General features: G+C 57.4%; 4 protein-coding genes across 4 annotated transcripts; 2 read left to right on the plus strand and 2 right to left on the minus strand.

The window, feature by feature from the left end:
• Positions 1-154: 154 nt before the first annotated feature.
• Positions 155-2615, minus strand: VTN31DRAFT_7455 (uncharacterized protein; the record flags this gene model as incomplete). Its single annotated transcript, XM_069408178.1, has 2 exons — positions 155-566; positions 619-2615. 2 exons carry the CDS (start codon positions 2613-2615, stop codon positions 155-157), a joined length of 2409 nt encoding a protein of 802 aa, XP_069257953.1.
• A 1237-nt stretch (positions 2616-3852) lies between these two features.
• Positions 3853-5229, plus strand: VTN31DRAFT_7456 (uncharacterized protein; the record flags this gene model as incomplete). Its single annotated transcript, XM_069408179.1, has 1 exon — positions 3853-5229. The coding sequence occupies one exon, from the start codon at positions 3853-3855 to the stop codon at positions 5227-5229; it is 1377 nt and encodes a 458-aa protein (XP_069257954.1).
• A 238-nt stretch (positions 5230-5467) lies between these two features.
• VTN31DRAFT_7457 (uncharacterized protein) lies at positions 5468-11710 on the minus strand (the record flags this gene model as incomplete). The annotated part of the gene is made up of 1 exon (XM_069408180.1): positions 5468-11710. The coding sequence occupies one exon, from the start codon at positions 11708-11710 to the stop codon at positions 5468-5470; it is 6243 nt and encodes a 2080-aa protein (XP_069257955.1).
• A 367-nt stretch (positions 11711-12077) lies between these two features.
• Positions 12078-14119, plus strand: VTN31DRAFT_7458 (uncharacterized protein; the record flags this gene model as incomplete). Its single annotated transcript, XM_069408181.1, has 2 exons — positions 12078-12136; positions 12190-14119. 2 exons carry the CDS (start codon positions 12078-12080, stop codon positions 14117-14119), a joined length of 1989 nt encoding a protein of 662 aa, XP_069257956.1.
• Between the last annotated feature and the right edge of the window lie 79 nt (positions 14120-14198).

A 14198-nucleotide genomic window follows, 5' to 3' on the forward strand; every position in this document is an offset into this window, starting at 1 on the left:
ACACAGTCACATGAGACAGATACAACCATCACCGTAGCCATGTCCCTGTACTGACGATGAATCCGAGAAACCAATCCCGCAACTCCACACAAGTTACCCCGTGGATAAACCCGTCGAACATAAAAACAGCTCTAGTTGGTATAGAAGTGCCAGATTAAAACGGTTGCACAGTCGGCTTCGAAGCATGGTCAGCTTTCGCAGGTGCCGGAGCTAATTGCGGCGTAGCTGGAGCCAGTCCAGCTGTATTTGAGATCGTTTTGGTGGCGGCCGACGTTGACGACGCCTTCCCCCCACGATTGTTCGAACTGCCACCCTTGCTGGTCCCGTTGGCATTGGAAGTACCACCACGGGCTCGTCCTTCGGATGCAGCCCCGGACTTGTCTTCCGACTTCTTGGTGGTCCGCGGTTTACGTTTCTGCCCGCCGCCATTAGATCCCTGGGCCTTGGCCTGTGCCCCAACCTCAGACGAAGCGGCATTTGACGCGGCGGTGGTGTTTTCTTTCGCTCCGCGCGACCGTCCCGTTCCCCGACCACGGCCACGCCCGCGTTTGATCGTTCCATCAGCTCTACAACATCCATTAGTAAGAGAGAATACACAATGGGAATAGCAATACGTACCTTTCCACCTCGACTTTATCGCCCTCGGGCACAAGCGGCCCACTGTAGACAAAGAACCCGTCCTTACTGGCAGCGGCGTGTTCCTGCCACGCCAACTCGCTGTCGTCGACAAACGGGTCGTCCCGGTCATAGTCCTCCATCTTGCGACGGCGTTTTCGCTTGCCGTCCACGGGCGGCTCCGGCTCCGCATCCGTGGCCCCCATGCCGCCCATGGCGACGTCGCCGTCGGCATCGCTGTTGTCGGCGTCGACACTAAGGTCTTCCTCTGCACTTTCCCCAATACCGGAACCCTTCTTGTCGGCCTTCTCCAGGGCGGCACTGGCAGCCGCAACGCGAGCGAGTCGCTGTTTATGCGCGGCAACGCGAGGATGCAAGGCCGCAAAGCCGTACTTTTCCTCTGCCAGTTGAGCAAAACTTATAATTTTATTACTCTCACCGCGGAGAGGGATATGGAGAACGATATTGGGCGCGGTTTTTGTGGATCCTGCACTGCTGTCATCCATCCCGAATAGGGCACCGGTGATCAAACCGGATCCCTGAGGAAGAGGCGGCGGTTGCGGCGCATCTCTTGCTTCCTTTGTGCGTGACGGCTTGGGTGACGAGCCGGTTGCCGACTGCGCAGCCGTCGTACTCTTTTCCTTTTTACTTGTCTTTGCGGGCGCCGGAGCGGCTTCTCCATCTGGGCTCGTGTCCATTTCCGTCGGCTGTTGAGTGGACGAAGACAATGGCTCATCCTTGGGCGGTTGCTGGGAAGGTCGCTGCTGTGACGCTGGCTCCCGTTGAGGTTGCTGCGGCGATTGATGCGACGACGGGGGCTGCCACTGTGGAGTCGATGCCCTCTCCGCGTGCGCGCGGTCACTAGACGTGCCCGCATGCTGCCCTGACCAGGAAGGGATGGATGTAGAACTCTTGGGAGGCCATTCCGTCGACGACGATGGCCGCGGCGGTGGTAGGTGTTGGGGATGCGGCGCTTCCGGCGGATCGATAATACTGGATATGGCCGGGGACGCACTGGCTCTGAAGGCGCCGTGCGGCGATACCGAGGGTTTTGGCGGGCTATAATGTTGATTGGAATAGCTGTCCGCTGAGGTCATTCTGAGCCCAGACCTTTGGGGAGAATGAGTATGCGACATTGATTGAGGGGGCGAGGCCGGTGACTCGACAGCGGATCGAATAGGATCAAAAATCTGACCGCTGGTCCGCGGAGGAGAGGAGTACGCCGGCGGCTCCAAAGGCTGCGATGACGGACGGGGAAGGGGCTGCGACGGAATTACGTGATTGGATGATGATGACGACGACGACGACGCAGTCGGCAATGATGGCTGGTGACTGGCGACCGTGGAGGCGAGAGGGTGCATTGAGCGGCTGGCCGGCGCCTGGAAGGAAGAGGACAAAGGATGGGAGACGGAGGTGGGAACCGCTTCACGATTTCCATTTTGGGACAGTGTGGGCGGCGTCAACGGTGCGGATGGAGGACGGCTTGGCGCTGGAGAGGCCGTAGACAGGGAGGGCCCCGATGCGGCCACGGCGGTCGTCGCCGGATTGTCGGACGATGGGGCCTGGTCGTGCTCCAACTTGGGCTTCTTGCGCGATGCCGGCTGAGACGCGGTAGAGCCGTTCTTTTCCCGCGGCCGACGAGAACGCGGCTTGGGATCCTTTTCTTTGTCGTCTTTTTCCTTCTCTTTCGGCTTGTCCGATTCCTTTGACTTGTCCTTCTCTTTTGGTTTTTCCTTGGGCTTTTCTTTGTCCTTGTCTTTTTTCGGTTTCTTCTCCTTTGGTTTGTCGTTGGGCTTGTCGTCGTCCTTTTTGCGGCGGCGGGAGGACGAGGCGTTGTGGCTAGTGGTGGCGGAGGCGCGACGCGGCTTTTCCTGGTTGTGCAACTCCGGGTCGTTGTTGTCGTCCTGGGGTGGCGGCCGTTGGGCGGTGGCATCCCCGGTTGCATCGCTGTCGGCCATGGAGGCGACTGGAGTCGCTGCTCCGGAGGAGAGCGATTCCATTTGAATGTGATAAGAGATTGTGGAAGAGAAAAAAAATAATAATAATAAAAAAAATCCCCGCGACCTGTCGATCGCAGGGACGAAAAGAAAAAAAAAAAAATTAATGCAGATCGCCCAGTTGAATGGATGGACGATTTAGCAATTCCACATCGACTTCCGACCGCGGCTGGAGTTGGGTAGAGATTAGGAGGAGACGGACGCTGAGGCCAGGAACACAAAAAGACGAGGTCAAGAATCGGGGGGGAGAGAACAAAAGACCATCAGCGGGGAATGCGAAAGGGCCCGGGCATGAGACTCATGAATCAAACAACATGAAATACTTTGGCAGAGGGAGAAAGAAGAGAAAAAGGGAGAGAAGAAAATTATCAGGTAGAAAGGAAAGAAAAGAATAACACTCCTCCAACAGGGAGCACGAGAAAGCAGACAAAAAAGACAAGGAACGAGGAGCTACGAAGAATCCGGATTAATGTGATAAGCTCAATCCATCCATTATTATTATTATTCATTCTATGTAATTCTGCCTCTTCTATATTAATTACTGTATCAACTATTGCAGAGAAAGCTTCTTGAATGAATCATGCATTCAATCACCAGACATTCAGCGACGGAACTGAACCTGCTGATTCTGATTCTAGGGTCAGTTTCAGTCTCGCATGATCTTATGATCAAACAATGAGCATTTCACTTCGTCATGAGTTCTGACTCCTGTCTCAAGTCTTACCGTACATAGTACTGTACGCCTTGTAAGTCTGGCAAACGGCCTGAGCGTTATGCTTCTCATCTTCGGAGCATGGCAATTTGCAGCCTGTCTTTTCAGGCCTCCATCCCATTCCATATAATGTAACCATCGAGTGCAATACTCGGTACATCGGTGGTTGATCCTGTCTAAGCCAATGTGGAATCTCTATGATTGAACATCCTTGAATTTACATCCTCCGATGAGGGACTGGAAAGAATCTGGATGCTTTACTCAAGTAAAGAACAACTGAATCGTCGAGCTCATACTTCGGCACAATCACCTCGATGCTTGATTTGTTCCCAGCAAGCGCGGATCTGCAGACGACACTAAACCATTCCTGGTATAGCGCCTCCTGCGCGTCTTATCTTGGATCCGGAGCCGCATATTTTCCGACCGCGGAGGATGTATGCTTACATAATCGCTACGGGGAAAAGCTGCCAAGTGCCAACTCGTGAACCCCGCGATCGCCCACCGAGACTGCTGGGTTCGCACGACATCATGGCCTTCAAGGGTGAGCGATTTACAATAGATTTGCCCGACGATGAAGATCAGGGTCAGGAGACGGAACAGCCCTCTGGCACGGGGTTGGGGATAGGCTCGGGCATCATTGGAGAAATCAAAGAACGCAATCCGACCGCGCCAACTCCGCCAGCGCCGAAACCTGCCGTGTCCGCCTCAACAGGGTTCCCGGCTCCAAAGAACCGGATCAAACAGTCTGCGTTCAAGCAAAGACGAAACAAAACCGCATCGGCGTCGGCCACGAGCCCACAACCACAAGCTCCAATCGACGATGAGAAGAAGAGCATTGATGAGGAGAACCGCCGGCGGCTGGCGGCCATGTCGCCGGAGCAGATCCAAAAGGAGCGGGAGGAGCTCATGGCGAATCTCTCGCCATCGCTAATTCAGCGATTAATGCGACGGGCGAACATTGACGACGAGGCTGCCCCTGCGCCACCCCCATCGGCCGAACAGAAGGACGAATCTCGCGAGGAACCGAAACAAGACGATGTCGCAACAGCAACCACGACTGCGAGCCCGTCAGTCGATGCCACGACGACGAAATCTCCCGACGACTTCACATCGCTCGACGACCGTCCACCCGCGCGACCACCGCCGGACCTCCGTCCCGCGTCCGAAATCCCCTCCGGACCGATCCACTTCCCACGGCCACCACCGCGACAGGACCCCATGCCAAACCTCGACCCGTCATCGCCAAACTTCCTCTCTGATCTACAATCTCACTACTTCCCCGACACGCCGCACGACCCGTCCGCACTCTCCTGGCTGCAGCCCGACGACGAGGGCGACAACCCGAACCCAAGTCCTTACACTCCGGGCAGCACCGCAACCTCCATGCCCGCGTCCGCGATCCGCTTCTCGCTCAAAGGTACGATCCTCTCGCCGTCCACCGCGCTGAAGCTCCCGACGACGCTCGGCCTGCACCACCACGGCAACGATCCGCAGGCGGCCGGTTACACAATCCCGGAGCTATCGATCCTGTCGCGCTCGACGGTGCCGGCGCAGCGGTGCATTGCATGGCAGGTCCTGGGCCGGATTTTGTTCCGGTTAGGCAGGGGCGACTTTGGTGAAAAGGGCACCGATCTCGTTGAGGGGCTGTGGGCGGTGATCGAGAAGGAAGGGGTTGTTGCGAGGATGATGGACGAGGCGGGTGCGGGAGACGATCTTATCAACGGCTCTTCAGATTCCGGGAAGGATGACGACGAGTACAAAGAGGCGGCGAGAAAGGCGGGGATCGGCCGCCATGCGAGTGCGCGTGCGTGGGCGACGGAGGGGATCTGGCTGTGGCGGATGGGCGGTGGGACGGATAGGGGGATTGCCCCGAGAAAGGAGAATGAGAGATCTAGTAAGAAGTAATCAAAAAGGATGATAGAGCAGGGAATTGGATGTCTGGGAATCGATATGCATGGTCGGCGTTGGGGAGTTTTGTATCCACCATGAGCATCATGATTCTTGAATCCTTAAAACATGGACGAATGGCCACCACTCATGATCTATACCCTGGAGCAATACTGTACATAATAATATCATGCATGCATCTTAATCATACCAAACCATGGAAGAAAAAAAAAAAAGGACAAAACAACAATCCCCATCAGACCTCCCCTCCAACCCTGACCGCCCAAATCTTCCACCTTGCTTCCTCGATAACCTCCCTCTTCAACCATAGACACTGCCCCGGTTTGACTCCCTCCTCCTCCTCCTTATCATGATCTCGAGAATGGTCATTGGTGCGCTCTTCCTCCACCCGGTGATCAACCCACTCAAACAACAGCCGCAGCTGCCAGAGCTGGTCCCGGACGGCGTCCGGCTCCGTCCCATACAGCGCATTCTGCACGGTGCCTTCGAGGACGAGTCGTGCGTCGACGGGGGAGAGGCGCAGCCATGGCGGGATGGTGATTGCACCAACAGCCGAGGTTGCGGGGGAGTGGTACCGCGCGCGGAACTGGATCGGTGCAGGAGGGAGGACGAGCGAGCGGTCGGTGACGTCGAGAGCGCGCAGGGAGGGGAGCTGGAAGATCCAGTCCCAGATGTCGTGCGTGGGGTTTGGTCGTCGGCGGCCCGTCGGGTGTTGCTGCTGCTGCTGCGCGAGGAACAGGGCGACGGCGTTGGGCGGGTTTTTCCCGGACGCGGTGGGAAGCACGTCCTGCGCCTCGCTGAGGCCGAGCAATGTGGTCGCGAAGGCGGAGCGGCCGCCGGATGCGGAAGCGGAGGCGGAGGAGGAGATGAGCGATTGAGCCGTCGTGTTGTTGCGCCGCAGGTAGATCGACTGGTCGCCGCGGCGGAACTTGTCGCGCAGGCGCCGATTGCGGGACAGGTCGAGCGTCACCGGCCAATGGTCCTTGCTGTGGGTTTGGAGCACCGCGATTTGGTCCAGGTCCGGTAGCAAGCACGGAGCGGTCGCCGTTTGTGTCGTGCCGTCCTTGAGGGTCAGCGTCACGGGGACGGAGATGGGGCGCCGCGTGTCGGCGTCCCGCGGGACGAGGCACCGGGGTTCGGCCGCCAGCACCCACAGGTGCCGGAACGCCTGCAGATGGCACTTGTTGTCGAGGACCGTCGTTGGGAAGATGGGGTAGAATGCGCACAGCAGCGCCGCGACGGCCAGGTCTGACGTGCCCAGCGTGTAGCTGCCGCCGCCCAGGAACAGCATCCCAATCGCCATGTGCGCCGCCATGTGGCTGCCGTACGACGTGTCCGCGTCCACCCGCCCGTGCAGCGAGCGCAGCCGCCGGAAGAGTTCCAGGTCCCCCGTCCCCGCCATCACGGCCGCGGCGGACAGAGCCACACTGTCCTGGCAGTGCCGAACGGAGTTGCGCGTCAGCTTGCTGTCGTAGTTGAGCGCTGGCAGCCGTGAGATGCGGATAAATTGGTCGAGGTACCACAGCAGCAGATCCCGGGCCTCGACGGACGCCGACCCGGCGTATCGGAGCCCGATCGCAAAGCACAGCCCCGCGACGATGTTGAAGAACGGCATGTCGTCGCTGTCCAGCTGCCGCACCCCGGTCAGCCGGTACCGCTTCCGGTACTCCCGCGGCAGGTTCCGCTGCAGCCACTCGTGCGTCGGCTCGATGCCATCCCACATGATGAGATGCCGCGCCAGCGTCCGCAGCAGGAACAGATCCGGCCGCACGTAGTCAAACTGCGCAGCCGTGTCGGGGATGTCCACTTTGGACGCCACCGTCGCGTCGTTGGTCTTCATGAAGATGATCGCTAGAGCCATCGTAGCCCCCGCCGTCGCGCGGTCCAGGATATGCACCAGGTCGACGTTCTTCGTCCCGGCCGCCAGGGCAAGCAGTCTCTCGACAATCTGCATGTCTCGCAGCCCTCGCATATCCTTGCCCTTGCTCAGATTAATGAAACCCAGGGCGAATCCGGCCGCAAGTCGGTACCCTTCGTCGCGCAGGTCTTCCTGCGACAGTGTTATGTCCTCCTGCTCCACATGTTCAATCTCCGACAGCAGCACCTCGCTCATCCGCCGATGTTGGGAGTTGCAGTAGAGCAGTCCGATGCCCATCACTCCCGCGGTCTGCGTCAGCGGTGACAGGTTCAGCTCCGCGGACCCCGGCGGCAGCAGTCGCGTGACATGGACGGACAGCAACCGTGTGATCAGAGTGTCCATGGTGCCAAGATATGACGCCGACAGCCCCAGCAGCAGCCCAATGGATGTCATCGTATGCTTGGGAGTCAAATACTTAAAGGCAACCCACTTTGCCAGATTCTTCAGGTGCCCGTTCAGACCTAGCGCCAGCAAAAACCCCGCGTGTCGATTGGTGAGCTCGGGCGGCTTGTTGAACAGTATCCACGACGTGTCAATGCCGCGCGAGTGTCTTGAAATCGCCAGCCCCGTAGCAGCCCCGTTGTGGAAGAACGCCCAGCAGACTTTTTCCTCGCTGAACGCGGAGCGATCGGCGCTCATGGTTACGTTGGACGGCTTCACCACGCACTGCAGCGAGAATGACGGGATTGGCAGCTTCTCGGTGAGCAGAGGCGCCCGACCGCTGAAGAAGAACATTGCCCGCCCAGCAGGCACCGACAGCGTCCGCAGAGTCACCAGCTGCACCACCTCCTTCTGTGCCTCCAGAAGCTCGGAATCGGACCACTCCGGGTCCGGAATGCACTGCGCCACGGGCGGCTTGGACTGGTTCAGCAGTTTCGACGCTTCGACGAATCTGCGGTCTTCGCGGAAGATCAGCTTTGTGAGGGCAATGCGGTCCGCCTCGATCGACGCCTCGAACGAATTCGACGGGTCAATGTCGAGCGTCGACTGTCCGATATGATGCACGTCGCGTACCGCGTCGTGACCCGTAGCCGGCGAGGCGCGCGACACGGCGGCGGGTTGCGGGCAGTCCGTACCCATGGACAGATACAGGTCGTCTCGATCGATCAGCTCGACGAGGTCCGACGTCCACGAGCTCGGCGGCCGGATCTGGCAGCGCAGGATCAACTCGTGCAGTTGAGCGCTGACGCCTTCAGGGAATGATTCGATGATGTTGCTAGTGAGGCCCCAGCGGAGCAGCAGCTTGACCTTGTCGACGGTGCGCCGCTTCTGGCCAGTCTCAGACAGGAAGCCGCAGAGTGCCAACGTTCGCGGCGTGAGCTTGAACGCTTCGTTCCAAAGCTTACTCTTTCCCGGTGTTCGGTCTCCGGCGGACACCGTATCCAGCAGGGTGAAAAGGGTCGCCGACGGTTGAGCGAGCCAATCGTTCAAGAAATCGAATATCGACGGCGGTGCGAATGGCTCCGGAGGCACGTCGAGTGCGGACACGCGGCTCTCTTCAAACTGCCACATGCTCAGGCTCGCCATCTCCATCCCATAGTAGCCATCCTCCTTCCATGTCCACGACGGCCACCCAAGCCATCCGCCCAGCTGAGCCAGGACCGGTGCCAGCATGCCCGACTCACGGTAAGACGACTCGGCGTCGTAAACAGACAGCTTGCGCTCTTCTCGGAGCAAATGAAGACCGACCAGCATAGTACAAAGTGCAGTCCGCCGAGTCGTCGCATCTTGGCAAAGAGCTGTCGGAAGATACCCATCGGAGCCAGACGCGGCCTCGCCCTGCGGGCTGTCGAAGAAGTCTCGCGCATAACCGGCGCAGCGGGTCAGATACACATTCTTCGGCACAAACTTTTGCGCTACAAAAGGCTGCTGTTCGATAGGCGGCGATTTCGCCGGAGAAGAGGTGGTCGATGGCCCGTTTTCTGAATCCCCAGTCTGGTCCGCCATCCATGACCACGACGCATCCATCATCCACGGAGCAGTGAGTCCCGAGGATCCAGCCATACTCTCCAGCATGGACTCCCAGCTTTCCTGATCAATGTAACTACCACTACTCGAGCGTAGCAAAACCTTCTTCCGCCGTTGCTTGACAGGGCCGGCCGGAGTTTGAGGCGCGTCAACGAAACCTACTGCCATCGTAAACAAAAGGACAACCAATGCCGTCCACTCGAGATCGTGCTCTTGTACATTTCTGGACCGAAGCCACCGCAGGACCTCCCACCAGCCAATCAACAGGCCGGCTGCAGCTCTCGGGGAGTCTTTCAATACGTAGCGACACACGCCCAGCGCCTTCCGAACCAGAGGATTCGACGGTTGTAGCTGGATCTGGATGTGGTGTCGTCTCCCGAAGGCATCAATCACACTGACCTTGCCGCGAGAAGAAGCGTGGTCCACCCCGACCAAGTTCTGAGACGAGTCCGCAATGACCCTGTTCATTCCTGCATCCTCAGAACGCGGGGCAACCAGGGGCAGCGGAGGTCGGTAGGGATCGCGAAGCAGCAGGCTGTTCGGCAATTCAACCTTGACCGAGGCGCTCCATGGAGAGTGCAGGCTCAGTTCGCCGCGCCCATCCATTGTGGAAGTCAGCACCAATATTCTAGAAATGTTGCCATCAACAATCTTGCAGGCGTCTGTCACATTGGCCACATGCCGGACGTTGATCGCGTGAACGACCACCGCATGCTTCTCTGATTTCGATTGCTTCTTCGAGGCGTTCCCCCCGGAAGATCTGCTGGCTAAGGGAAGCCGCTCGATCTTGAGATTCACCACAACCAACGACCTTGAATTACGGTCAACCAAGCAAACCGCTACACCTGACGAGTCTGGATTTCTCAAATCTTCACTCTGATCCGGCTGCAGAATGAAGATCTTTGGCTTGATGGGCATCCTCCTAGGGTCAGAAAATGATACATTGCCCGTGGACGCAAAGCTTTCCACTTTTCGCAGCAGCATCTCCTTGGGTAAACCCGAAGCTGAGCCGGAGAGATCCATGCTCTCAAACCCCTCGAATTCTCCGCTATTGTTCAGCTCGTCGAGGAGCCGGTCTACAGGCGCGTCAGGAAAACTGCTGCTTGTACTGTGAACCGAAGCGGTTCCTGCGAATGACAGCCGAGGATTGAAACCGAAGCTGGCTCGCGTGCTGTATCCCCCCACTGACTGCCGAAAACTGCCATGGCTCGCAGTGTTTGCTGGATTCCCTGTTGCCAGATCCGAGAAAGCGGTTCTGTCTTGGCTGGATCCGAGCTCGGCGCGGGCCATCAATGAACTGACTCTTCTCGAGCTCTTGGTTCCGATATCCCCGAGTTCCTGGCCAATCTGGGTTTCGAGATCTGCCTGGTCCGGGGTTTCCTCCGCTGGGAATGTTTGCGAAAACGAGGGACCAGAAGCATTCCTGGAGGCACCAAAACTCTCCCGCATCGTAGATGAGCGAAGAGCCGGCGTCGTGGTCCCAGTGGGCACGCCCAGATGAGAGCTGCGTCTAGCCGAACGAGCACCACTATGTAGTGATTTCTTGGGTTTCTTGACCATCGGGCCGTCGTCATCAGCCCTGTAACGAGCTGTCCAGAGCGTATACAACCCCGTCTTGGTATTGCATGTCACCACAAAGGCCATAGGGGTGTCGCCTATTTCGAAATCTAAACCTGCGAGCTCATTTGCATCCGACACGTAGACAATCTCATCTGCCGGGTCAAGAGTATCATAACCTCTAAGCTCTGCGGCAGCATGCGAAGATCCAGGTGTCTGGTTGGCAACAACGAGCCCCATCTCAGACTGCGGATCCGTAAGGCAAAATAATCTGGGCATATCAGGATCATAAGCAGAGCCCTGCGGGCGCCGAATCGACTCCAGTGCAAAAGTTATATCTGACAGGCGCCCATCCCGTCCTTTGGGCGACCTGAATGACCGGGACGGATCGAAGTCTCCCGATAGTTGCTGAGGCGGAGGCGCGCGCTGTAACGAACTCGAGTTTGTATCATGGAGCTTCCTCTGAAAGACGACCCCGCGAGGGGATGCAAACACGGAGTCGACCTCAAATGGCAACGGAACCACATGGCTGTTCCCTTCTAGAAAGTAGATATGCGCCTGCGTTTTGAGGACCACAACCAAGGCCTTCGAGGACTGTCCTAAACTTGACGACCCGCTGAGTAGTCCGCGTCCATCCGCAGTCGGAACCAATCGCGGCATATCATCTGAAGACTGTTCCTCATTTTTGCGCGTCTTGCTTTCCGATTCATGGTCGCTGAAGCGTTCGTTCGGCACAGATCCATTCCTGCTGGGCTTGCGAACGTCCCTCGAGGGGAACAAGGTCAGGACGACATCGCGAATCTCCTCTTTCTCGACATCCAGCCGGTAGACTCGTCGGACCACGCCGCCCCGACACCACACCACGCACGTCTTGGTATACACAATATCATCATCATCGGATGAGCCGTCGCTGCTGGGACCAACGGATTTCCACACGTAGTCATTGTCCGACGGCTCTTGCGGGAGAAGGGACTCGGAGATCAGAAATGGCAGCGCAGGGGTCTGAAGTAGACCCAGAGACCGGACAGTCGCCATTGCGGGCACAAAACAAACCGAGCGTATGCAAAACCGGCCGCAAGGTCATCATGGACTGCACACATTATTGTTTAGTCGTGGTTGGCCCATAACTTCGTTTTATTTGTTTTCTTTTCTGGGGGACGTTTTTGTTGAATGTTGAAGCGCTCCCAATGTGGAAAACGTGGCTCCGAAAAACAAGACGCGATCTGATCTTTTTGCTCAGCTCAGTTTCAATATCCTCTACTTCTCGCTTTACTTTTGCCACCAGCGAGTCTGATCACTTAGCGCGCTGCCGGTTTATTTGCGACGCAGTCTGGAATACTTTTTTTCAAACAATGTGCTAAACCATCGATTGAGCAACAGCTACACGCGGCTCTCAAAGACCATGGCAAGCTCATTGCCAGAACCGCTCGTCCGCAAACGAGATGACGGACTCCAACTGAGGTCGATTACACGTCGCAAGAGCTCTGTCAATGAGACTACTGACGGTGATACAGCTACACTCTCCCTCATCGTGTTTTTGCGGCGAAACCTTACCCGGTGCTGGCCCCGAATGGCTCTGCGATAGTCATGTACGGCTACGACAATGGCATCCGCGTCATCTGGAGAGGCGGTCGGTCGTTTCTGCCTCTTGATAAACAGAAGTCCACCGAAAAGCCGGTCGACACGAGGAATGAACCTCAGAGAAACGATGACGCGGTCATGATCGTGGATTCGGACGAGGAGGAGACCGCTCCTGCTCCCCCTGCGCCAGCAGTCGAGGAACCGCAGGTGCAATTCGAGGATGAGGAAACAGAGGTTGATCCAAGGTATCCTTACGAACAGATCCTTCGACATATCGATATACCTCTGGGGACAAAGACATTAGCTCTCGCCGTGCCATCTCTGTTGCCTGAGCAATCCCGTTCAGCTCTCGATGCGGTAGCCCCGATTTTGACAAAACGAATTGTCGTCGCCGCGGTGTGCGCAGACTCGACGTTGAGAGTCGTGACGGTGCCGCTCACGCCTCCGCATCCCAGCAAGGCTGACCCTTCCAGCTGGGATATTCAGATTATCTCCATGAGCGCCACGCTGTCCAACAACGAGATTCCACGTGGAGTGTCCATAACTTTTACGGGGCACGCGGAGGACTCGGACGAGTTAAGGCGTAGCAGATCCCAGCATCGGTCGTCTCAACCGAGAGTTGAGGCCAACTCTTGGTCGCTTTTGGTTGCAACACATGCTGTCGAAGCGTCCGGATCGCTGTTGGTGTACCGAGTGCCTGTCATTCAAGAGGCAGCGGATAAGTATTCCTTGTCGACACATCATTTGCAACCGATCCAAAGGCATTTTCTACCGACTCCCGCGAAGAGTATATCCTTCAACCCTTTCCCCTATCCAGGGGAACGACATTCACATTTGCTCGTCGCATTCCAGGACGGCTACGTCAAGATCCTCTCCACTCTAGCGTCCAAATCGCGACCGAAGAACGCTCAGTCTGGAAATGATGAAGCTGCGGAACCGGACGGAAAATGGCTCATCTCCTTGTATCCGGGCTTCGAGCAAGCAACCCCGGGCACCCATGGACGCAGAAAAGACATTGTCGACGCCGCATGGGTGCTCAGCGGAAAGGCCGTAATGGTGCTCTTAGCCGACGGAGAATGGGGTGTATGGGATGTGGAGGGAGCAGGACCTGGGAGTGAACCAGGTCCTCTCCGCGGGCAGTCGAGTGTCCATGGTGTGACTGGCGGCTCGGTAACCGCATTCGCTGTCAGCGGCCGTATCGTCGCAAATCCGCAAAGCAGCAAATCTCATGCGAGCAACGGAAATCCTACACCGCCCCAGCAGCGGACCAAGTTCGCGCCCATGACCCCTTCGACTCGTCGAGTGCGGGAAGATACCTTGTTCAAGGGACAAGCTCCGACCACGCGGTCATTGACGGGAGAAATCGCTGTCGCTCAAATCAACACGTCCCGATCGCCACTCCCGGACGAATCGATCCTCATCCGCCACGGTGGCGAAATCGCCCGTATCCCCAGCTTGCTTTCACTCTGGCGGAATGCTGTCAAGTCATCTGGGACTTTCGATGCATCCAGCCGCACCCGAGTGACCAGTCTGACCAATGTTAGTCTTTTGGGCGAGCGGTTGACCGGCATCAATCACCTCCCGGCCGCTGCTCGAGCAGAGCGGGAGGGTGAGTCGCGTGCGTTCGACATTCTCCTCACTGCCGAGCACCGTCTCATCATTCTCGCGCCTCAACTCACTGGCGTTGAACCAAGGAAGCAAGCGCCTATTACGGCCGCAGAGCAGCAGCTGCACACTGATCAGCTACGACTCAACAGGGGGGAGCTGGACGTGGACGGCATGGATCGCCTCCTCGACAGTTTCATGAGTGGAACTAGCTATCGACCTTTGCAGTCCTCCACTCAAGGGCGCATTTTCAGCTAATGTCCATAGCTAATGGGAAAAAGGATTTCATGTACGAATGAACTGTCTCATCCTTGGACTTGTAGCCTGGAGTTTATTC

This window comes from Thermomyces dupontii (genome assembly GCF_041956625.1).
Source record: "Thermomyces dupontii strain NRRL 2155 unplaced genomic scaffold VTN31scaffold_9, whole genome shotgun sequence".
Classification (NCBI taxonomy): domain Eukaryota; kingdom Fungi; phylum Ascomycota; class Eurotiomycetes; order Eurotiales; family Trichocomaceae; genus Thermomyces; species Thermomyces dupontii.